Genomic DNA, 24758 nt, shown 5'->3' with positions numbered 1-24758 from the left:
TGCACCAATTGGAGTCTCCTAGTTAATTTAGATGGAAGACCTGTGTATAGTGCATTACAATAATCAAGTCTTGATGTTACCATAGCATGGATCCAGGTGACCAGGTCGAGGTAAGAAGCCATTCTCCAGGCTAGGGGAAAGTTGTAGAAAGCACTTTTTGCAGCTGCCTTAACTTGTTTTTCTAGTAATAGTGCTGGATCCAGTATAATCTCTAGGCTCTTAACTGAGTCTGCAAGGGTCAGACGAACTCCATCGAAAGTGGGGAGTACATGTCCTTCAGGATCTCTGCCTTCCCAACAAGGGTCACTTCTGTCTTGTCTGGGTTCAATTTCAATGTATTCGTTTTCAGCTATTTCATCACAGCTGTCAGGTAGCAATCCAAGATTTTTATGGAATCTTGTGGGGACCTGGATACTGAGATATAGAGTTGAGTGTCATCTGCATATTGATGACATCCAACTCCACAGCTGTGAATGAATTTCCCTAAAGGCTTTATGTAGAGGGTGAATTAACATGGGAGATAAGATTGTGCCCTGCGAAACCCCACAAGATAGCTCCCATTCTGGAGACAGTTGATCTCTGACAGCAACCCTTTGAGTCCGTTCCATGAGAAACGATTTAAACCACTCCAGGGCACATCCTCTGATGCCCACTTCTGTCTCTAGACACCTCAACAGGATGGCATGGTCTACTGTGTCAAAGGCTGCAGACAGATCCAGGAGGAGTAATAAGGAGGCATGGCCTTTGTCTATGTTCAGATGCAGATTATCTACTAACACTACTAGTGCCATCTCTATCCCATGCCCTAGTCTGAATCCAGACTGGAAAGGGTCCAGAGCGCTAGAGTTATCCAAGAAAGTCTGGAGCTCGTCAGCTACTGCTCTCTCAATCACTTTGCCCAGAAAGGGCAGATTAGAGACTGGGCAATAAGATGCATTTCAGAGGTAATTCATGAAGATCAAACAGGCTTTATCCCAAAGAGATATATGAAAGGCAGTATCAGATATCTCTTCAATGCAATCGAATATTCCAGAAGGCAAAAAATACTGCATTTATGTTTCTGGATGCTGAAAAAGCATTTGATAATGTTTCTTGGAAGTTCCTTATGAAAGCATTGCAAACTGTGGGACTGAGTTTCTGAATTGGATTCAAAGTATTTATACCAATCAACAAGCTGCAATTTTAATGAACAGTTTGTTTAAGAAAAAAATTGAAATAACGAAAGGAACATGTCAGGGATGTCCAGTATCACCATTACTGTTCATTATTAAGCTGGAAATTTTGGCAGTGAGAATTAGACATGACAGTAGAATTGCCGGAATAAAGAAGGGGAAAGAGTTATATAAGATGAAAAGCTACACAGACAACGTGGTCGTATCAGTGATGAATCCACACATTTCCCTGACATGTAATGGAACATATATCAAAATTTGGACAGTACTCTGGATACAAGTTGAATAAAAAGAAAACAAAGATAATGGTACTTTTGACAATGACAGAGAAACAAGAAAAGATTGAAAAGATAACGGATTGTCCCATTTCTACAAAGCTGATAAAATATCTGGGGATAAATTATCTTTTTAAAGATAATTATCAAAAAGCTTGGATGAGAATTATTGAAGATTTGCAGAGATGGGAAAAACTCAATATTTCATGGCTAGGAAGAATCGCAGCTGTCAAAATAATATCTTACCTAAACTGAACTTCTTATTTCAAATTATTCCAATTTACATAGAACAAAAGACTCTCAACAGGTGGCAGAAAGTAATAAATGACTTCATATGGAAAGGGAAGAAACCAAAGGTAAGATTCAAAGTACTATAGGACAACAAAAGCCAAGGAGGACTGGCAGTGCCGAATATCAAACTGTATCACCAGGGGGCAGCACTGGTTTGGATAACAGATTGATTGTAAATCCAAGTAGTAGACGTATCAATTTGGAGACAGCAGACATCATAGAAGGCATTAATAACTACTTATGGATAAAGAAATCATGGAAACTCATTCATAAACAGGATGGGACCTACATATTAAGGGATGGATTGCTTAAAATATGGTTTCAATGCAGAAATAGATTGAGTCCACTAATCTCCCCATGGACGTCGCCAATCAATGCTACTATGACGCACTTATGAGAAACAGAATTGTTCAGCTCAGTTATGAATCAATGATTGATAAGAAAGGAAATGTAAAAACTTGGCAAGAAATCCAAACTGAAGGTGAAAATATCCCATGGCTGATATATCACCAAATAGTATCAAGACTAAAGGAACAAACTCTTAAAGAAGGCGGGAGGCTGAGAGAAAAAACACAATTTGAACTATTAATATCTGGAGATCTGAAGCATCTCCTGGAACAGATCCACAAAATCTTACTTCAACACCACACAGAAAGGGAACAAGTAAAAACCTGTATGATAAAATGGCTGGAAAACTTCAGAGAAACTATTTCGATGAGCTTATGGGGAAATTTATGGACTAAGGACATTAAATTTATAGATTACCAGTTACTGAGAGAGAATTGGTATAAAATGTTCTTTAGATGGTACACTACCCCCAATGACATTGCAAGAATGAGTAAGGGTTATAGTGGACACTGTTGGAAATGTAAAAGCATGGTCACTTTTTACTACATGTGGTGGACCTGCAAGAAAACATGAAAATATTGGATAAAGATACATGAAGAAATGCAGAAGATTCTTAAACTCAGATATGAGTTAAATCCGAAAAGTATGCTCTTTAAACATCCTACCAACTAATCTTAGAAAAGAACAGGGAGATCTTTTCCATTATACGGTGACAGCAGCAAGAGTATTGGAGGGATAAGATTTATGATTATGCATCAATGGCTAAATTAGCTGAATTTGGGGGGAAATGGAAGAATTTCTTTAACTGTTTAGGAAGAAATTAACATTAATTAAGGTAACAGTATAAAGACAAGAAAATATAGAGAATTAAGGGAAGGAAAATAGAAGCTGATATTATAATTTCTATAAGTAAAATTAACTAAGGAGAGAGATGGAAAGTTGTTACACAATTCTGTTTAGTTATGTCAGATTTTGAATGTATTCTTCTCTTAGTTCAACCTAATTTTAAATACAGTGCTTGTATAAGTCTCAAACTAATTCCAAATGTATTGTTTATTTAAGATTGTATATGCCTCAACTCAATTTCTAATGTAGTGTTTGTATAATCTTTTACTATGCACTTTTAATTTTTTTTACATCTTTTCTTTTTAAATAAAATGTCTTGTTTTAAAAAAAGAGTTATCCAAGAAAGTCTGGAGTTGGTCAGCTACTGCTCTCTCAATCACTTTGCCCAGAAAGAGTAGATTAGATACTGAGCAATAATTGGCCACATCATTTTTGTCTAGGGATGGTTTTTTAATTAGCGGACGGATAATCACCTGTTGCTGCCCTTCGGATCCAAACTTGCCCAGCTGTCCTAATTTCACCTTTTTTTACTATATCATCACAAGCCTTCATCTGCTGCATGGATGAAAGAACACTTAATATTGTTTGCTCAAAAGCCCTGTGCATTAATCTAATTATTTAGGAGGGGATGCAGAAAAATTAGCGAAAATACACCTGCTGTACCAGGGATGCAGGCAGATTGAATAAGGTGGCCCATTTCTTTCCAAGAATTATAGATGTGATTAAATGTCTTCTTTTCCAATCAAGAAGAGTTTGGCTTGGGTACATCAGAGCATTTCTGTGGAGGGATTTCTACCCATGGAGCATGACTTTTTCACCTCCCCCTCCAGTGTAGCATAAATGTCGTTCCCCCCCCCCCAAATATTACTCCCTTGGGGAGGTGAGAAAGTTGCCATCCTTGGGCAGAAATTCCTTCATCAGTGGAAATCCTATAGTAGATCCAAGCCACTGGTTGAATTGTGCCCATAGCATTCATATTCTATTACAAAAATAAAGCAAGTGAAATCTGCCCATCCTACATCAAACCCAAAGCTTTGCCTACCTGGATTTCTTCCCATATGTCTTCATCCAGGAGAGTGGCTGCAGTGTAGTGCTGCATTGGAGTGATCAGGCAATGGCCTTCAGTAAGGGACTTGTAATTTGGCAATGATAAATAGACCTATACAGGGAAGGGGGGGGGGAAATAAATAAATGTTTTAGTGAAACAGCATATATATGAAGTTACTGCCATTTTAAACAAAGGCAGTCCAGTCCCCTCACTCAAAGAAACCAAGGGGCAAACTAGACTTATAGCAGTAGATCCCTCTTTTTAAATGCAGGTCTTTCCCTAATCACAGATAAACCCTCCCTTGGCACTGGGGCTTAGCACCCCACAATCTTCTTTGGATGTCAATGTCTTTTTGAGTGTACCAGAAATGAAGTTGGCTGGGTTGAAAGCATATGGCAGGGCATGTTTCAGCAGAGATAAGCTGCTTGGGAGGGGAGATTCAATATTCTTCACCCATGCACACTTTTTGCTCTTAAAACTGGACCCCAGTCCCTGTTATGAATTTGGGCAGACCCACATTTAAAGATACAGGTCTTCCAGGTATCTGACAAAATGAGTGTTGACTCACAAAAGCTTATACCCAGGAAAAATTTGTTGGCCATTAAGGTACTATTGGGCTCAAATTCTGTTCCACTACTACAGACTAATGTGGCTACCCACTTGAAATAAGTCTTCCTCCATCACATCTAACAGATACGACTGCTGAGATTCAAAATTACTATTCATCAAATGAGGGGAAATAATCCATCTCTGCATTTGCTTGGCTCTAATGGGAATTTTAGATAACTACATTGTGAAAATTTCATGATCTGATCAAGAAGCATAGCAGCATAGAATCAATTTTTTATTTTTATTTTATACCTTTTGATAATGAATCAAGTCAATAATAAACACACCAACCACTTTCTTACTCATCCACCTTAAATTTGGACTAGTCTGCTTCATTTTGTTTGGTTTTAAACATCAGATATTTTTTAAGTAGCCAGGACTCCAATAAAACACTTTTTCTTAATGTATTTTATGAGCCACTGTCATAGAGTGAAGATCTTGCACTTTGGTTTGGAATTATAAAAGACATTTATAAAACTGCAGTACCAATAAGAAAATGTTTTTCAACTGATAGACCAAGGTGATGACTTGAAAGTCATTTCTGAGCTGCTCTTTTCTGGTGACCACCAACAAAAGAGTAGCTTAAGAATGTCCTGAGAAGGGGAAGAACAGTGACTCTCCAAGCCCCCTCTCTGTCAGAATGCTTAACATTATTCTGTAGTATTGCAAGACCACACTACTTTTATAGCAATTTTTTAAAAAATGCATTTATCCCAAGTCTTTCCAAATAATACATCAACAGCAGCATTGCGCACATGAAAGGCAAGGCAATTTGTTCTGAATGGGCTTCGGCGTGTCATGCTTAACTTCACGGACCTCATTTTGCCCTAGGATATTCTAGTACACCAAAAATCTTTATGATAGCAATTATATCATAAAATATACTGCTGAATGACTTCTTATTCTACGATCTAGGGATTTTGTGTTAGGCATTATCAAGAAGATACCAGGTTATGCAGACAATGCTAAAAGTGTCACATTTAATCACAGCTGCAATTTCACGCAAAGCTGATTCAACCTATGCTTTACTGCTGCAAAACAACTCACAGAAATCCTTCCAGGAGCAGTTATGCTTGTCTGCATAGAGGCAGACTATGTAGTCATAAAAATTATAGGCATAGAAAATAGTTTTCTGTAACTATTTCTGTAACTGTGCACACAAAAGGCAAAATATCTGATCTGTCCATTCCAGAGAACTTGTTTTTTATTAGTGTGTCTCCACAACATGAGGAATGAACACTTTGTGTCCTGTTTCTTGTTTTAGATACTGTGGACTAGTAAAGCAATGTCTTTTCAAGGCAAGAGACATTCAGAGGTGGTTTGCCATTGCCTGCCTCTGAGCAGAGGCACTGGACTTCCTTGGTGGTGTGCCATCCAAGTACTAACCAGGGCCAGCCCTGCTTAGTATTCAAGATCTGATAAAATCGGCTAGCCGGGACTATCCAGGTCAGGACAAGCAGGTCTACTCAGCACTGTCTAATAGAGATGGGCACGAAACGGGGGAAAAATGAAACAAGAGTTTCGCATTTTATCACGTTCTACGAATCACGAAACATGAACTCCCCTGAAATTGTCCCATTTCGCAATACAATTTGTTAGTTTCATGATTCGTCAGAGCCCAGGGCACTTCAATGGCCCCCTTCGTACCCAGAGATGCCAAACTTGCAGGGAGACTTCAGCAGGCTCTCTTCCACCACCCTCCCAGTTTGGCGAAAATTGCAAAACGCTGACCAGAACCCACAAAGCTGGGCCCCAGAGCCAGGCAGTGGCCCTGAGATTGGGCTTGGGGGAAGGGCCCCAAAACCACCACACAGACACCTGTCCAGGCAGGAGAGGTGCACAAAATAAAACCAAAGGAAACAACAAGAGTGTGAGCCCTCAAAAAGAGCAGAAAAAGAATTAAGAAGAAACAAAGACAAGCAAAGAAAAAATAAGGGAGGCCTCAGTCAAGCTAGGCCCCAGAGCCAGACAAAGGCCTGAGACTAGGGTGGAGTGGGGTGGAGGGAAAAAGGCACCCTCATCCAAAGACCTTCCCAGCAAGGGCAAATGAGGAAAATAAGAAAGAGGCTTTTCAGTCTCTCTTGAAACAGCAGCAAATCCAGCCAAAAGCTCCCAACTCCACTCTCTCTCACTCCAAATCCCAGCAACAGATCCTCCCTCTCTCTCAGTCCACTGGAACTAAAAGCATGAAGCAGAGAGAGGCGCCTTATATAACAAATGCTCATACAGAGCAGAATAGGAGGTCTGTGGTTGGCAGACAGACCTGCCTAACAGGATTTGGAGGGATGAGATTGGTATTCCCATGGCTACAGAAAGCCCATCTCCTCAGTTGCCTAGGGGATTAACCCCCCTGCTCCTCGCTGTATAGAGGTCACAATGGAAGCTCTCCACTTGGCAAGGAGAGCTGCCTATCAAGGTTATGTGGGCTAAGATTGGGGTTTCCAATGGCAACAAAAGGTCTGCAGACATTCTGGACATATGTTGCCTAGGGAATCAATGGATCGGCGCCAGTCTGTCTGGCATCATGAATCGTTCATGAATTGAACAAATTGGGCCCAAAAGTCATGAATTTTGTGAAAAACACAGCCCCACAAAACGCGTTTTCAGGAAACACAAACTGGCCTGATTCGTCATGAAATTTGATTCGTATTTCGATTCATGTCCATGTCTACTATCTAATGGGTTCGCTTCCAGGAAAGTGTTCTTAGTGTCAGGATGTCACTTGTCATACTCTGCAAGGCCCTGTGTACTGTTTGACTCTGATGATAGGGGCTGAATCTGTTCTCTGATTGGAATGTGACATTCTGCAAAGAAGGGAGCTATTTTGCAGTTATCTGTGTGTTTTCTCTTCAGCCTGGGAAGCAGAGCCTCATGGCCTTGAAGTTTCCAACACATCTCTGCTTTGTCCTGCTGCTCATCTCTTGAACTTAGCTGTTTCCTGAAGGGGGTGGGGACTATGGGGATTAGGCTGTGCTTAGAATCCTGTATATGTTATGTGCTTGTAGAGAAATGCCATTCCTGGTAAGGAATGAAGTAGGGTATGATTCTAGTAGCTTATCAATAAAGTGCTTTAACTCATGCAGTTCCTGGACTCATGCAGTGAAGTCTTTGAGAGTTACTTGGCAGATCCTTACACTTAGGGTTGCACTGTTAGCATACTTATGACCAAGGGTCACTTGAAGTCAACTTAACTTTTTCATGGCTTCCAGAGAGGTTCCTTTACATTTCTATTGTTCGTTATATTAATTACATCTCTCATCAGATATTGCATGTTAAATCCCCCCAAATTCACACCAAAAATGAGCACATGCAAAAATATACAGATTCTCTCTGATCATTTGGTTTCAGCTCTAAAAATGAGAGAAGCTGACAAGACCCGCCTCGCTCCCTCAAGCACAATTTTTAAATTTCCACGACATTAAAAAAATCTGCTCTGCTACAATGGCAGAGCCAGCAAGCCATCTCAATTTGGATCTTTCTCTTTTCCTACTGCCTTCCACTTTTCCTAGTATATTGACTTTTCTAGAGAGTCTTGTCTTCTTATGATATGACCAAAGAACGATAGCCTCAGTTTTCTCATTTTAGCTTCTAGGGAGAATTTAGGCTTGATTTGATCTAGAACTCACTTATTGGTCTTTTTGGCTGTCCATGATATCAACAAAATTCTTCTCCAACACAACATTTCAAATGAATCAATTTTCTTCCTGTCAGCTTTCTTCATTGTCTAACTTTAGTAATGGGGAATACCATAGTCTGAATTATCTTGATCTTGGTCCATTTTTTCTAGTTCCTTCAGAGCTTCTCTTCCAAGGCTCAATCTCTTCTGGTTTCTTGGCAGCAGTCTCGCTTTTGGTTGATGACTGAGCCAAGGAATAGAACATCTTGAACAATTTCAATTTCCTCATTGCCAACTTTAAAATTGTGTGATTCCTCAGTAGTCATTACTTTTGTCTTCTTGATGTTCAGCTGTAATCCTGCTTTGGCGCTTTCTTCTTTAACCATCAGTAGTCATTTCAAGTCTTCACTATTTTCTGCCAGTATTGTGGTGTCATCTGCATATCTCAAATTTAATGTTCTTTGCACCAATTTTCACTCCCTCTTCTTCTACATCTAATCCACCTTTCCTTATAATATGCTATGCATTGAGATTGATATGCTCTGCATAGAGGGTGATAATATGCATCCTTGTCTGACACCCTTGCCAACTGGAAACCATTCTATTTTCCCATATTCTGTCCTGACAGTAGCCTCTTGTCCAGAGTACAGGCTACACATCAAAACAATCAGATGTTGTGGCACCCTCATTTCTTTTAACACTCTCCATAGCTTTCATGATTCACTAAGTCAAAAGCTTTGCTGTAATCTATAAAGCACAGCTGATTTTCTTCTGAAATTCCCTGGTATGTTCTATTAGCCCTCGTAAATTTGCAATGTGATCTCTAGTGCCTCTTCCTTTTCTGAATCCAGCTTGAACATTAGATGCATCATTTATTCTGTTAAGCTCCTTTTCAGAGTATAAATATGATAAACTTGGAAATATAATTTGTATCTTTCTATTCCTTTTTCGGAGCATTGCGCTGCTAATAAAATCTTGTCATTCTGGAACATGCACCTGTGCCAGCAAACTCCTTCTCTATTTGCAAGCTCCCATGATAAAGTGCTAAGCTCCCAACTATCCCATAAGGCCTACCAATTCAATTAATCTGTTATTAGGCACAGACTAGTTTACCTTTACACTTTTTAGTATCCCAAGAAATAAACAGTGTTACTAGAAAAACTGGTACATCCAGAAAGCAAGGGAACTTCCATGTAATTTAAGAAGTACATTCCCTCATATGTTCCTTCCTAGGCTTTGAGATCTTTAGATAATGCTCTAAACTGCAGATACCACTGAAAAGTTTATGGCATCAAAGAGCAGAGCTTTTTCTGTTTGTTAAGAGTTCCCTGTGAAACTCTCTGCCTACAACAAATATATGGCCAGTTTGCTTAGGGTATTAAGGAAAGATAAAAATCTTCCCATTTAAAAAGGCATCTGGCTGACTTTTAAATAATTTTTATTTTATTATGGTTCCAAAACCTTCTAAAATATGGACATACAACCTATCAACTAACAGAGGAGAGGAAACAGGAAGCACTGCAGAAAAACTTGTGGAAGGGAAAGAGGAGGGAGGGAAAAATGGTGGAAGCCAGAGATCAAAGTAATACCTAGGCTCTTCCACTACCCTGTGGAACGGCCTGCCTGAAGAGATCGGGAGAGCCCCCCCCCCTGGCTTTCCACAAACAATTCAAAACTGAATTATTCAAAAAGGTTTTTTACTCAGATAGGAGGGCTGTATTGTAGGCAGGGGGTCTCAGATGCTTCGCTAATGAGTTAGGGATCATAGACTTACTACTATGCTGCCTTATATATTATCTGTTGCTTTACATATGTGCTCCTATGAGCTACTTGTGCTTCATGTTGCTTAATGTCAGTCTTAGAATTGCTTACGTTCTGCTTCAGCATTTCTTCAACTCTGTATTGGATTCTTGCTAATGCTATGTCTTTGTAAATTTGTCCTTGATACTGACTGTATTAATCTCACACTGTGAGAATGGCGGACTATAAATGACATAAATAAAAATAAATAAAATAAGTTTAGTGGTAATTTATTCATTTTCTATGATGTACAATCATGTCTAAATAAAGGAGCCACTGAAATAAACCGTGTGGCTTTAAAACTGAATTCAGAAAACAGCTGTATTCAGGCAAAGAAAAAATAGTGCGTGAGGAGGACGGAAAGAGGCAGGAGGCAACGGGTTGTGCTGGCATTTCAATAACGGCACATTCCAACAAGACCTCTTTCTACACTATTTTCCTTTTCCCAAACTCCTTGTAGATAGTGGAGCCGAGTTGAGCAGGAGACATAGTGACAACCACACCAGCATTCTGCAAGGCAGCAATTTTCTCTTTTGCTCCCCCTTTCCCCCCAGCAATGATGGCCCCAGCATGACCCATCCTTCTGCCGGGAGGAGTGGTGATTCCGGCAATGAAAGAGACAACCAGCTTAGAGTCTGGACTGGAGTTGTTTTCCCTAAGGAATTCAGCAGCATCTTCTTCAGCATTTCCACTGATCTCGCCTATCAGAATAATCCCATTGGTATTTGGGTCCTTCAGGTAGACCTCCAGACAGTCGATAAAATTTGTTCCATTGAATGGGTCTCCTCCAATTCCGACACAAAAGGATTGTCCCAGTACTACTTGAGTGGACTGATGAACTGCTTCATACGTTAGAATTCCAGATGTTGATACGATACCAATTCTGCCTTTCTTATGAATGTGGCCAGGCATTATGCCGATTTTACATTCTCTGGGGTTGATGACTCCTGGACAGTTTGGGCCAATGAGCCATGTCTTGTTCTGACGAAGCAACTGGTGCTTAACCCGAACCATGTCTTGCTGGGGAATACCTTCAGCGATGCACACCACCAGGGGGATTTCCGCATCAATGGCTTTGTTGATGGCGGCAGCAGCAAATGGAGGCAGCACATATATTGCAGAGGCAGTCGCTCCTGCCTTCTTCACTGAGTTAAAGATGGGAACCCCCAAATGAGTTTTGCCCCCTTTGCCTGGTGAAGTTCCTCCCACTAGATTGGTGCCATATTCCAGCGCCTGCTGACTGTGAAAGGTACCCTGTTTGCCAGTAAAACCTTGACAAATGACCTTTGTATCTTTAGTCATGTAAAGGTTTTTCCGTGTTGCAGTGTATGAACAATGCCATGCTCCATTTTTCTGCAGGAGTAAAAGGAGGTGGCCGAGGCCCCGCCGGGCGCACCCCACGTTGCTCCTGCAGCAGGACATGGTCGCCGGCCTCAGCCCTTTGCCAACGACTCACAAGATTTCCGTCAGTCAAAGCTCACTTCATCACATGCACTAAAGTGTACATTCATTCATTCGACTTTTAAAAACAGCTTCTTCCAGTAATGCCCCCCTTTCTGTAATGAATATGTATCTTCAATAAATAAAACAAAAGTACAGGCTTTGGCCCTGTCAAAAATTGATGGGGCAAAAGCACACAGTGATTTTTTTAATCTGTGTTTTATATGTTTCTCTTATTGTTGTTTAATTGCAAGGCAATTCAGAATACATTTTTAAAATTTTTATTTTTCTCTTTTAAGTACTACTCTCTTCAGGCAGAAATGCCTCATGCTCCAGACAATGATTATTCTAGGGTGGGAAATAATCTGAAGTAAACTTAAAGATGTCCTCTTCAATTAGTCCAAAATGAGCTTTGAAAGGAAGAGAAGGTACAGTCTGTACCACTGCTCTATATCTGAATGACTTTGTTTTGTCTTTGCAAACCTTATTTTATTTTACAACTTGTAATTTCAACTTCTCTTTCCTCCATGACCCTTTCCCTCTTACTGCTGAACTCTGATTTGGCCTCCTGATTATTTACTCTAAATATTCTGCTCTTGTATATCATTGCAGCAAGGTCATTTACAAATCCAGAGCCTCTGAAGTACTGAGGAAGATAAACTTGATCATTCAAAGACAGCGTTGTATCATCGTCATCTCACCCTTGAGGAAGTGGTTCTTTTCCTCTTAATTGGAAGGGCCAGGAACATTCAAAGACAATAACTCATGTCATAAAAAGCAATTTCACTTTTAATCTCATTACACTCTGGCATCGAAAAACAGCCTTCTTTCATTTCTTCCCATTTGCATGTCAAAACAAGACGCGCTATTTTCTTACCTTGTTACCAATTGCAATAATCAGATGTTTGGGAAGTTCAGGGCTACCAAAGCAGTGGGGACACTTCTCCATGCGTGCTGCAAGCTGCCGGTGCTCCTGGATAGCTTGTTTCCTCTGCCTTTCCTCTTCTTCACCACTGCGCTCACCCTTGGCTGCGTTGGAAACAAACATGTCGTCCAGGGTGTAGTACTCCTTGTCAGTTTTATCTGAAAACTGGAAAGGAAAGACAGCTTGAGGGACCTAAGTGGCAATTTTAGACCACAGAAACCTGTGTTCGAATCCTTGCTCAGCCATGAACCTCGCTGAATGGCCATCAGCAGTCATCAACTCTCCACCCAACCTCTCAAGATTAAGGTGATGATAAAAATGGGATCACCCATGCACATACATGCAAAACTGCCTTATGCTGAATCAGATGGTTGGTTTGTCAAGGTCAGTATAGTCTGCAGTGGCACTTTAGGTTTCAAGCAGAGGACTTTCACATCACCTGATCCTTTTGACTGAAGATTTTGGGGGCTGAACCTGCAAAACCACGGCCTCATACACAATGCCTTTCTTGGAGGAAAGGATGGCATACTCATGTGGGACAAGGAAAAATATATAAAAGCAAAAAACCATGTTAACAGTTATATATTCATTTAGTATTCTCTGCACTGTTTGGCATATCATGTCTGATCTAATTTCTGTAATCAAGGCTCTACTGGTCACTGCTTATTAGACATCTCATGCCATCAGGCTATTTGACTGCATTGTTTCACACCACGTAATCTGCCTTGAACCTCAGTGAGAAAGTAATTAAATAAAAAAATACGTAGTAGAGTAGTGCCTGGGACCTTACTATACACATTAGAAGCACAAGATGTGGATGGACAACAGAGAAAGGCAACGATGAATGACTGGGGTTAACAAAAGAATCAGGTGGCAACAGACATAGAACAATCAGGAAAGGTTTTGCTAAAGAAGGGGATTAGCGTGCAGGAATTGAACGAAAAGAGGGCTGGCAAACAGAGAAGCCAATTCCAGGCTTAAGGAGTACATGATCCTCCCAATAGGTCTCCTAAAGTCCCCTGCTCTGCAGAATACAATCCTTATGTCCTGGGCTTTTTCTGTTGCTACCCAGCTGCTGTGGATTGGCCTCCCAGAAGGGGTGAGGAAAGCACCCATCCTTGAGGGTTTCCAGCATGGCTTTAAACAGCGCTATTCAAGAGAGCTTGAAAGTAGATGTGAGCTCTGCCTCATCTGTTTGAATGATGTACTTAAAATTATTTTAATGACTATTTTTGTATAGTAGTGGTTGTTGTTACCCACTCTTCTGTTTCCACGTGTCCATTTTAAAAGGAATGCCCCACCCAGAGGAGAGAGAGAGAGTCCACAACAGTCCCCAGAGAAGCATTTGATTGGAGAACCTCACAAAATACAAATATTGTCCATGGCCAAAGCCACAGCTTCCTGGCTATAACTGCAGTGGCTCATTTTTCAGCTGCTGAGATTGTAGGAATCATTCCAGATCCCCACTTGCGCCTGTATCACTGGGTGGCAGGTTACACATACACATGCCCAGGAACAGTCAGAGTAGATTGCCTGAGTAACATAGTGAATGTCAGAAATGATCTAAAGGGAGACAGAACAATAGTGGGGCGGTGGGGGAGCAGTGGGGGCCCTACAAAGTGACAGAGAAACATCAAAGAGGATGGTGGTAGGAAAGCAGTAATTGTTACCAGACAGGATAGAGTAAGTAGAAGTTACAGTAATGAGGAAAGAGCAAGATATGGGTCCAGTAGCACCTTAGAAACCAACTAGATTTCCAGGGTATAAACTTTTTGAGAGTCAAAGCTCCCTTCATCAGAGAGTTAAGTAGAAAATAGATAGTTGCTTTGGGGAGTATTCACACACAGTTCTCTCCAGATCTTATTCCAACATCAACACACAGAATAAAATATAAAAATGGTGGAAGGAGAGAATAATCATGTAGCCATTGTTCATTTTACTTTGCTTTCTTGTCCTAGCCATGTTTGCTGGATAAGTTAATTGCAAGCATTTCTGCATATCCTCCACTGAGATCCCCAGAGATACCTTACCCTTTAGCTATTAAGCTTACCCGTAATTATTTCTCTCTCACATGAACATTCTCTATAGTGGTCCTGATCTTATGGAACGGCCTGCCTAAAGAGGTTAAAAAAGCTCCCACTCTCCTGGCTTTCCTAAAACTATGCAGAACTGAATTATTCAGGAGGGCTTTTTTACACAGGTAAGAGGGTTGCGCTGTAAGGAAGGGAGATGTTGTGGTAAAGGAATAGTGACTGTAGACTATAAAACTGTGTACCAACTGTAGCTGTAAGTCTGCTCCTACAGGATAGTTTACACATCGTTGAATGTGTCATGTTAAATTCCTTACATTTTGTTTCAGCTCTGTATCAGATTTCTGCTTTATTTCAAATGTCTGCAATCGATACCCTATTGTACTGTTTACTGAATGATCCAGGCATTAATCACCTTGACTTATGCTGTTTAATCTCCCTTGAATTTCAATGAGAAAGATAGACAATAAATGACATAAATAAAATAAAATATATGCAACTCCAAGAGCTCAGACTGCATGATGACTTGTCCCCATTTTATTTCCACCACAATCCTCTGAGATAGGGTAGACTCAGGGGGGAAAATGACTGGCCCACGGACAAACAAAAGCTAAACTACAAGAAATGAATTACACGAGGATGCTCACATGAAGGGAGTCGCAATGTTATCTGGGAAGCTAAGTTTTAAAAGACAGATCAGAAGGCTTTGTCAATTTCCCCTCTCTACAGAACCAGCAAAGATAGCTTCTTAGAGTGTTTGTTAATTTCCTCTTCACCTCCGGAAGGTTCTGTCAGTTTCCATGCCCGCTTCTAGGAGGCAAAGAGGAAATAAACAAACCCTCTGAGGAGTAATCTCTGCTGCTCTGTAGAGAGGGGAAATTGACAGAGCCTTCCGATCTGTTTTTTAAAACTCAGCTTCCCAGCTAACATTGCGACTTCTTTCACGTGAGCATCCTCGTGTAATTCATCTCTTGTAGTTTAGCTCCAAGTCTTGGTTCATTGCTTGTTCTTTCTGGAAGTTTATTAAGGTTTTTGATCCCTATGTGTTTCACCTTGAGCAATGGAATCCATTTCACCTTGAACAATAATTCCAGGTGAAATATGAAGTACTGCATAGGAGATCCCCTTCTGCCTACTGGTGTGGCCATTGCTTCCACAGTATTGCTGGTCTTCTTTCTTCCAGGCCTAAGGCCAATCCTCTTAACAACTACACTCCTCTTAACAACTACACTCCTCTTAACAACAACAACTACACCACATTAGCCTTCATGCCTCACTAAATAAGAGGAAAACTATCAGGTGTATGTCTCAGAAGAGTAATATGTTGCATTCTGTGATATAATCCAGTATCTATCACACATTTCCATGTCGTTTCCATAGAAACCACATACAGTTAGCTCAGAAAGCTTTTAACAATGTACAATACCAGTGCCCTCAAAGTGCAAGAATCCACAACATTTGTGTTATAATGCAACTCCCTGCATCACTTATAAAGCCAAATCTACTCCATACAGACTATATAATACTGCAAGAAACCTGTACAAAGTTTGGAGCGGTGTTTAAAAAAATCTAAAATTGGCCATTGTTGTTTCAAAAATCTACAAAGCAGTGTTCACTTTGACATCAGTACACTGACAGCACAATACTGAATTTTAGAACTGACAGATAGTACAAAGATGACAGACTAATTTACAAATGTAATTTTGCAAAATGTGGTTAGAAAATAGTTTCCCACAAGTTAATATCACTTCAGTATTCTGACTGATTTTGAAATGCAACTATGAATGTTCTAAATTACTCATTTTTGCAAGGGAAATTTGAAGACCATCCATCCCCTCTTAGATATGCATTCCAGATCTGGAGCAATATTAGTGCTCAGCTAGACTAATTTAAAAGCAGCACACAAGAAATGTAACCAAAAAAGGACTGTCTCCTAGAAGCACCTCACCAACTGCCCCCTCCTACCAGTTTTGCTTCATCTATATACTGCTGCCCATGCCTTCCTTACAAAGGGCCCTTTTCCCCTTGTCTTCTTGTTAGTCTTGTCAATTTCACTCTGCAGTGTGAAGAAACCTTGTCAATTTCATTCACCTGCTGGTCAAGGCAATCAGAGAAATTGGCAGATTTAATTCACAGCCCTGAAGGTGCAACTTAAACATTAAGTGGTACCCAGGCAAAAAGCATTCCCACAGCTGTTTCACTGGAATGCTCTTATCACAAGCAGTAGCCCAGACACACATAACATTAGCACACCAGTGGTATAGCTGCAGGGGCCAGAAATTCCCAGCATGCTATCACTAGACATGTATCAACTGGTGTATGTGATAAAAGTGTTTGGTTGTTTTTAAGTAGCTGTCTGGAAAACTTAACACAGGCACTTCACCTCTAGCCAGTTATGTTTAAATCAGACTAAAGGATTTAGGAGGGTAAAGCAAATTAAATCAAAAGATTTAGTTCCTCCCTCTCCAATGACAGACAGGCATCTATCTCTTTAAAAAAAATTAAAAAATGGGCCAACACCAGTACCTCCCCCACCCTTACCTCAGTTGTCTTTTCTGTATTAAAATTCCACCACTCTCTATCATACCCCATGCAGATTTCAACTAGTATTATTATTGTTTCTTGAGGGATTTACATAAAAGAAAAATGCTGATGGGACACACCTGGCAGGACTGCATGAACAAGAGTAAAACCGTATTACTATTAGAAAAGCTGCCCCCTCATATAAATGAAAGTTCCTGTGATTACAAGGCTTCTGTTCAGACAATATGACTGGAACTATGCAACCACTTGTTTTCCAGACTAGATAAGTGGCTTTTCACAGGAGGAGGAGGGGAAAGAAGAAGAACCATGATTGTAAAGCAGCACTTTTATTCCACTCAAGCTTCTTCAACAATAGTTATGCTTCCTCTCCTCATGTAAAACCAAGCATCTAAGGATGCCACTTGGGTTTGTGCGTGCTTCAACATTCACAGGCTTGAAAAACAATTCTATAAAAATAGGTGGCAAGGTCAAACAAGTTTCTACATTCCAGCAAGAAAAATTATTTCCAAGTCTAACTGTGGGAAAAGAACAGATGCACATTTTATTTTCTTCAATGATTTCCCCTTATCCAGTGGAGGTTATTTTGAGATAATATTAAATAACATCAAATTGAAGCTTTTACCTTCAATTTAAAGACTGAAAAGCAAATTCTATGACTGTTGGCAGTCAGCAAATATAACTTAAAAGCCAACACTAAGGGACCTTTTGCCATCTGCTGAGCATGGAGCAGGGGTGACGGGGTGTGTGGGGAGGGGAGGTAGTTGTGAATTTCCTGCATTGTGCATGGGGTTAGACTAGATGACCCTAGAGGTTCCTTCCAACCCTATGATTCTATGACCTGCATTAGTTATAGGCTACATCTGTGATCTAAAGAAATACACACACACAGAGGGAAACTATGCAGGTTGGACTTCATTTTTCCCTGTATCCCATCTTTCCCTCCTCCTGGCAGCTCCCATATCCTCACCTTTCCCTGCTTCTTCCTCACCTTCCCACCCACCCACCAACCTGCTGTTTATCTCCCCCCACCGCATCTTCAGCTATTTACTTCATTTATATCCCGCTTTTCACTACAATGAGGGCCAAAGGCAACTTACATTATTCTTCTCCTCCATTTCCTAATCACAACCATCCTGTAAGGTACATTAGGCTGAGTGAGCTTCTATGGTAGAGGGAGGAGTCTAACTTTGGTCTCCCAGATCCTAGCCTGAAACTTTAAACACTATACCTGCTTTTCATGGGATGGCTGCTGTTGAACAACAGCAAGCAGCCAAGCCTCGGTGAGTCATACAAGTCATGAGGTAACAAGTCTCCTGGTGGTTGCTGTGGGGCCTGGTCCCAATTAGATGTAGGCACAAATAGAAAAAATCCGAACATAGTGTTCGTTGTTCGTTGCCATCCATGAACAATGAACAACGAACACTGACTAACATGATCCTGTCATTAACATATTCGTTGTTCCTTGTTCGTGGGGGCCAGCAGGCTCATCTCCAGCCACCAAAATCTCTACTGCAACACTCCCAGAAACGCTACCTGAGCAGGCAGCAGGAAATGTACCAATAATAAATAATAGCTTGGCCCGAGCCTGGCAGCAGCCCCGGAACATGAAGGGGTAGATCCCTACCACACCACTCCCAGAAACCCTACCTGAGCAGGCAACAGGAAAGGTACCAATAATAGCTTGGCTCCAGAGCCTGGCAGCAGCCCTGGAACCTGAAGGGGTAGATCCATATCCCACCACAAACAAAGAAAATTCAAGCTCCAATGCATTCACCCTGTCTCTCTAACAGCAGCTGTCTCTCCCTGAAAGCCAGAGCTGGGAGCCCCCCTCCCCCCTGGTCTTTTCCTCTTGTAACAAATTTGGAGCTCCAGTCTACACTTGGAAGGAAGACATGCCTATCAAGCTAAATTGGGCTTAGATTGGGGTTTCCAGGGTAACAGCAGGAGTTCAGACAATCCCTGCCTGAGTTGCCAAGGGAATCGATTGCAGGTGCCAGACTGTCTGGCTTGACGAACAGTAATGAACAGCAACAAACAAAGCTTGCAACGACCACCTAATCGTTTAGAATGGGGCCTCACGAACAGCTTGTTCACAAATAGCAGATTGGGCTGTTTGTGGGGGTTTTTTAGTTCATATTGCTGTTCGTGCCCATCTCTAGTCCCAATGAGTCCTCCCTCAAAGGTGAAAATAGCCCTGGTAAGGGCCCATCCTCATCTCCCTGCCTTTTCCTTATAGAAACCAAAATATGAATACTGTTTCAGTTGTCTAGTAATGGCTACGTAGTTTCAGTTGCCTAGTAATAGCCACAAAGTTACTTACATCTAAGGCATTCCTGCCATCATTTGGGGGGCGAGTTAATACCATAATGTATTTTTTTAATATTTCACATTTTTCTGCAAACCTGGGGTTTTTCTCAGGTTTCTACAAAAATCTGTCTTGTCTGTCAATGGCTCCAATCTCAAGATCAGATTTAGCCACATTGAGAAACAGATACATTTATGATGCAAAAAAACCAACAACCCCTGTCTACAGAATATTATAAAACAAACAGGCAGATGCAGAAAGTGCCGGCTGAAAGAGGCAAGTTTTTATGCATCAATGGGAGGAAAAAAAGGTGGGGTGTAGCGCTCAAGTCTATATTAACTAGTTTATTAACAAAGGAAATCATCCTGATATACGACTCACCCAGAGTGTTTTTCTGCCACAGGTTTAATCCAGTGCTTTGCTTTAAACCTGTTCACTTTGAATCCCACAGAATGGACTTCCCTTGTAGAGACAAGTCCCCCTGTATCCCATCTCTCAATCCCACATTTTTCTTTCAGCAGTTTTTAAATTATTTCTGCTCTTTCCTGCTCCATTCCTCCACCCAGTCTCTACACCTTGCTGAAATTTGATGACACCACAACAAACAAGGCTTTTACTCTCCTACCCCATAAATGTACAAAGTTAGGCATAAATTAGCACCAATCACACTGGAAAAAAACTAATACTTACTCCACTATACGCTTCAATATTCAGGGACAGCGAGAATCGTGTTTGATACAGCACACAATTTGCATGCAGGAAGTCTCAGCTTCAGTCCCTGATGTTACAATAGATCAGGTAGCAGAAAGACTTTTCTCTGTCTGAGATCCAAGAGAGATGCTGTCAGCCAGAGTAAAAAGTACTGAGCTAGCCTGAAAAATGGTCCAATTCAGTGGAAAGCCGTTTCACAGATTCAACACAAATGCAGCGTAACAGGTGCTGGCCCCCTCAGACCGACTTCCTATACATTTGGGACAGGACTTGGATGTTCTTGCAAAAGGCTGCAGTAGCGGGCCTTTGGAATTCTCCCAGGGTATTTTTGCAAATATTATTAGAGGAAAGGAATATAAAAGTTCTTGAGCTTTTTTTTTTTGCTTTTTGCTGGGCCACATATGGATGCCAAGAGGGTAAGAGATTTCTCTTGTACTACAAGCACAGAAAAGGAGCAGTGTTGGCTGGAATGCTCGGGCACAAAATCCATATTTACTGCAACTTTTATTTCTCCTTCCCCCTTCAGAGCTAGAAATTATGGCTTTAAATAGCAATATAATAGTTATGTAAATACTATAATTAATCCCTAGAAAGAGATAATGCTCCTAGAAGAGATCATCAATATACGTAGATAAAGAATAAGCACTACTCTTTTGGGTGATAGCTCCAAATTTAGAGGCGAAAAGGGGGGGAAAAACCAAAACCAAGCCTGATTACATAAAATCCTGTAACAATATGCGTGTGCGTATTTGACTCTATTTATTGCCGCGGTTTTGTAACTAGCTGTCCATTCATCGCCTTTCATCTGTAGATCTATTTCCTTCTTGCATTCACCCACTAAGCCATCTTCCCCAGTAATAATAATCATAATAATACGCAATCATAATTCAAGATGCCCCTCATGTATGAATGCAAGGAGAGCTACTGCTGCTGCTGAAAATCTGCCAGAAAGAAAAAGGTATATAGATTATGTAAACCGGATCAGTGCAATTTTAAATTACTATGGTAACACTGACATCATCCATTTTAAATGGGACCATTTATATTTCAGGAACGTTATATTCCAAATATATTACAGGAAACTGACAAAAGTCGAACCCTACTATTTGTGAACAGAAGGCTGAATGGACTGCAAACAGATATTGAACAGTGTTAAGGGTATGCAGGGCAGGATCCAAATCACCACCAACAGTTTTGCTTACATATAGGGTTTCTCACACATAAGACACACACATCTCCCCAGTTTTCCAATGGAAAAGTCAGAGGAAATTCCAAGGGGGCGTATCATGAGATGTGAAGGGCTGCTCGTGGAAGGCAACACCTCCACAATCCCCATGTCTGTGTAAAAGCACTTTCTGCTCACCCATGAGGGTTATGAGGGTACTCATGGGGGAGGGTTCTTATTGAAGTAATTAATTTTCAATGATAAGGATTCATTATGCAAATTATTACTCGTCTTAATCCCACTGTGGCTGCTGACATAAATCTGTCGACTACTTCACATATTAGTAGAATGTCTGCCAACAGTTATTTCCTGATAACTACAAATAATTATATTATTAAATATAATTATATAATTTCATTTGCAACTACAAATAATTATACTGAACTAGTATTGTTCAGGCCTGCTTTATCAATAATATTGGGCAGCCATAGCAATACAACATACCTGAATCCACTTTAGCTCCTGCAAATGTTGCCAAAATGTAAGGTGACTAAACATTTTTAAAAAGAGAGAGAGAAAGAATATGAGCTTAAACCCCGCTGAAACAGAGTGGGCCCATGCTTGCACCCTATGTTTCTAAGAAACGGGGGCTAAAAGCGAAAGGAAGGGCCATTACACAGATACCAAGAAAAGAGCAAGTTTTAAGCATAAGACTGAATTTAACCATAGTGTAGCTAGCACAAATTGATAACGGTACAGCATTCTACCCCTAATTAACGCACTAGAAAAGGGTGGAGAAGCTAGGAAAGTTGCAGGGGAGAAGACATCACCAAAGAAAAAACACCGGCTCTTATTTATTTATTTATTTTTAAATGAAGAAGCATATTCCAGTAAGAAGGAAAAACAGGCACACTTTAACTGAGCCCCAATCTGGGCTGAAGCTCATGGCTATGATAAGCAAGGTTAAAGCATAAGAACAGCCTGTTGGATCTGACCAGTGCTCTATCTAGTCCAGCATGCTGCTTCACACAACAGGAAGCCAGTTGCCCTGGAGGGACAAACCACCAGGGCATAGAGGTCGAGGGCCTTCCCTGCTGCTGCCCCCCAGCACCAATATTCAGAGGTTTGCTGCCTCTGTAGGTGGAGGCTCGCTTCCACAACCATGATTAGTAGCCATTGACTGGTAGCCTCTCCTCCATGAATCTGTAGTTTTCTATGCTAATGGCCATCACTACGCCTCTACTGGCATTGAATTCCTCAATTTAATGACTCTTTGAGTAAAGAAGTATTTCCTCTTGTCTGACCTGAACCTACTTCTCAGCAATTTCAGTGGATGCCTCCAAGTTCTAGTGTTGCAGAAGAGAAAGAAAAAGCTCCCTCCAGCCCATTCATAATTTCCTCTGCCCCATGTACAACTTTATAGACCTTGATAATGTCTCCCATTAGCTGTCTTTCTTCGAGGCTGGAAAGCCTCTTCAGCCTTTCCTCATGGGGAAGTGCTCCAGTCCCTTGGCTGCCCTCCTTTGTAATTTTTCCAATTCTGCAATATCCTTTTTGAGATACAGTAATTAAAAGTGCATGCAGTATTTGACTGAGGCCTCACCATAGCTTTATTCAAGGGCATATACTGGCCATATAAGCTTTATATTGGCCATTTTATTTTCAACCCCTTTCCTATTAATTCCTAGCATGGAGTTTGCCTTTTTTCACTGCTGCTGCACACTGGGCTGACATTTTCATTGAGCTTTCCACTACAACACCAAGATCTCTTTCAGTCTCGGTCTCAGTCAGTACAGACCCCTTCAGTATGTATTTAAAAGTCTAGACTTTATGATTTTTTAAAATGTTTTTAATCAAAGATTCAATGGCTTCTGCTATACAAAGTACTCATACAGCACACAGAAACCAGTATTAGTAATAGAAATATGCATGTATTTCCCTGCCTCATACGCTGTAAAATTCATGGGAATGAGCTACAGCTCCTTATACTAGGAGTTCTACCCGCATTCACCCTTGCTCTATTAAGTGCCTCTATACTTAATGCTTTACTTCCTATCTCAAAAACCTGTTAATGGGAAGGCGAGAGAACGAGTGGTTAGAGAGAGCCCTCAAGAACTTGGTTCTCTTCCAGCTACCCAAGCACTGCAGGGAAGAGGAGAAGAACACTTCTGGCTCTGCCACTGGACGTCAGTTTAAGGATGAGTGGGGGGGGTGCCCCCTCCCTCCCTCTCAGGAAGGGACAGCTTGGCCCCAGTTGGGATATAAATTCTGATTTTCGTCAAACTGATCTTCCTCCTCTCTTTGTACACCTTTTTATTTTCTAAGCCCGAGGCCGGGATACGTCTCTCTTTGCAGATGTGAGCTGCTTTGGGAGTGGACTGGCCATATAGCTTACAGGGAATATTCCCATGGGGCCCCTACCCTGGAGGACCACTGGCAGCCAAGCCCCAGTAGCTTTGCCAGTGAGACCGAGTACACTTAGCTCAGACCCAGCCAGTGGTCCCAATGACAGATGCCAGTTCACCAGTTGTCTTTTCCATCTTGCACTGTGCTGGTTTGTAGTACCACAGGGCCCACTCAACCTGGGTCATTTTAACTTCCCAGTCTGCCTCCAGTAGAATATAAATAGAATAAATGGTGCAATCTTTTATGGATTTACTCCAGCTTAAATCCACAGAAATCAGTGTGTTTAGGCAAGAATAACTCTGCCTGGATTTGCACAGAAGGCCTTGTTTCCCTTTTCATAGGACTAATTATTTCAAGACTGCTTGGTTACAAGGTGCCTTCCACCTTCACAGCTCTGTTTCTGCTCGTAATTCCCACTGAGCATACTGCAGACTCTTTTGGACAGCTCAACCCACACAAGTGAAATATATTTGCCTTTCATGTTGGAAAGCAAAAGACATTTGAGACACACCTCAATGTGAATATTTCTCGGTCAAGTGCAAGTTCAGAAGAAGTCTGAAGAAACGGGGCATATTAAAGCAAGACAAGAGATATTCTTGCTTCTCTTACCATGTATATTATGTTCAGTCTATGTTAGAAATTACACTTCAGTATTTCCTTGTTGCAACAGAACTTTCTCCTTAGGAAAAGGCCTTGTCTTAGGAGAGAGACCAAGATAAAGCAGTCAAAAAGATGAATGAAAGCACTCCGCAGCACTGAAGGGAGCCTTCAAATACTAGGCAGAATCTATTTTCAGATTTTCCTCAGTTTCCACTTTCCTCCCTTGGAGAAGATGACATTCATTTCAACGGATATATTTCTCATTTCTCTTACAAACAGAAAGCAAGGAAGTCATTATATTGTTGGCAATTTCTGTGCACTCTATTAACAGAACTGACAAAATGGCTTCAGTTGCTATTCTGCAAATATTTTTAAAATGCCTGTTCTATTTCAAATTTGCTTTCAGAGTTCATACAGTCACATTCTTAAATGGTATATGCTGTATAATTTGTCATGATGCTTTATTATAGCTGTATACACAGTGAAAACCAGTTTGATGTAGGGGGTGGCATATCAGACAGGGAAGAGCTGGGTTCAAATCCCCACTCAATGATGAAGCTCCCTGGAGGACCTTGAGCCAGTCACCATATCCTAACCTGTCTCAGAAGGAGTCGTGGTAGTGAGAAT

The 24758-nt window shown here is 41.0% G+C and overlaps 2 protein-coding genes across 3 annotated transcripts in view; both read right to left on the bottom strand.

Moving 5' to 3' along the window:
• The window catches only part of CWF19L2 (CWF19 like cell cycle control factor 2), a 130328-nt gene that overhangs the window by 23764 nt on the left and 81806 nt on the right, over positions 1-24758 (bottom strand). For both annotated transcript variants that reach the window (XM_054973362.1, XM_054973361.1), the window contains exons 13-14: positions 12323-12535; positions 3975-4091 (exon numbers count right to left, since the gene is read on the bottom strand). In XM_054973362.1, the coding sequence (XP_054829337.1) occupies positions 3975-4091; positions 12323-12535 (330 nt within the window). The remainder of the gene's footprint in view (positions 1-3974; positions 4092-12322; positions 12536-24758) is intronic.
• On the bottom strand, positions 10432-11427 carry LOC129325643 (succinate--CoA ligase [ADP/GDP-forming] subunit alpha, mitochondrial-like). Its single transcript, XM_054973441.1, has one exon. The coding sequence runs from the start codon at positions 11425-11427 to the stop codon at positions 10432-10434; it is 996 nt and encodes a 331-aa protein (XP_054829416.1).

Source organism: Eublepharis macularius, chromosome 3 (assembly GCF_028583425.1).
Source record: "Eublepharis macularius isolate TG4126 chromosome 3, MPM_Emac_v1.0, whole genome shotgun sequence".
Taxonomy (NCBI): Eukaryota; Metazoa; Chordata; class Lepidosauria; order Squamata; family Eublepharidae; genus Eublepharis; species Eublepharis macularius.
The sequence above is the reverse complement of the archived record's forward strand: the minus strand, read 5'-3'. Positions and strand labels throughout refer to the sequence as shown.

Excerpts from the sequence above, each read along its gene's own strand:
- LOC129325643 (XM_054973441.1), bottom strand. The coding sequence starts at position 11,427 with ATGTCCTGCTGCAGGAGCAACGTGGGGTGCGCCCGGCGGGGCCTCGGC.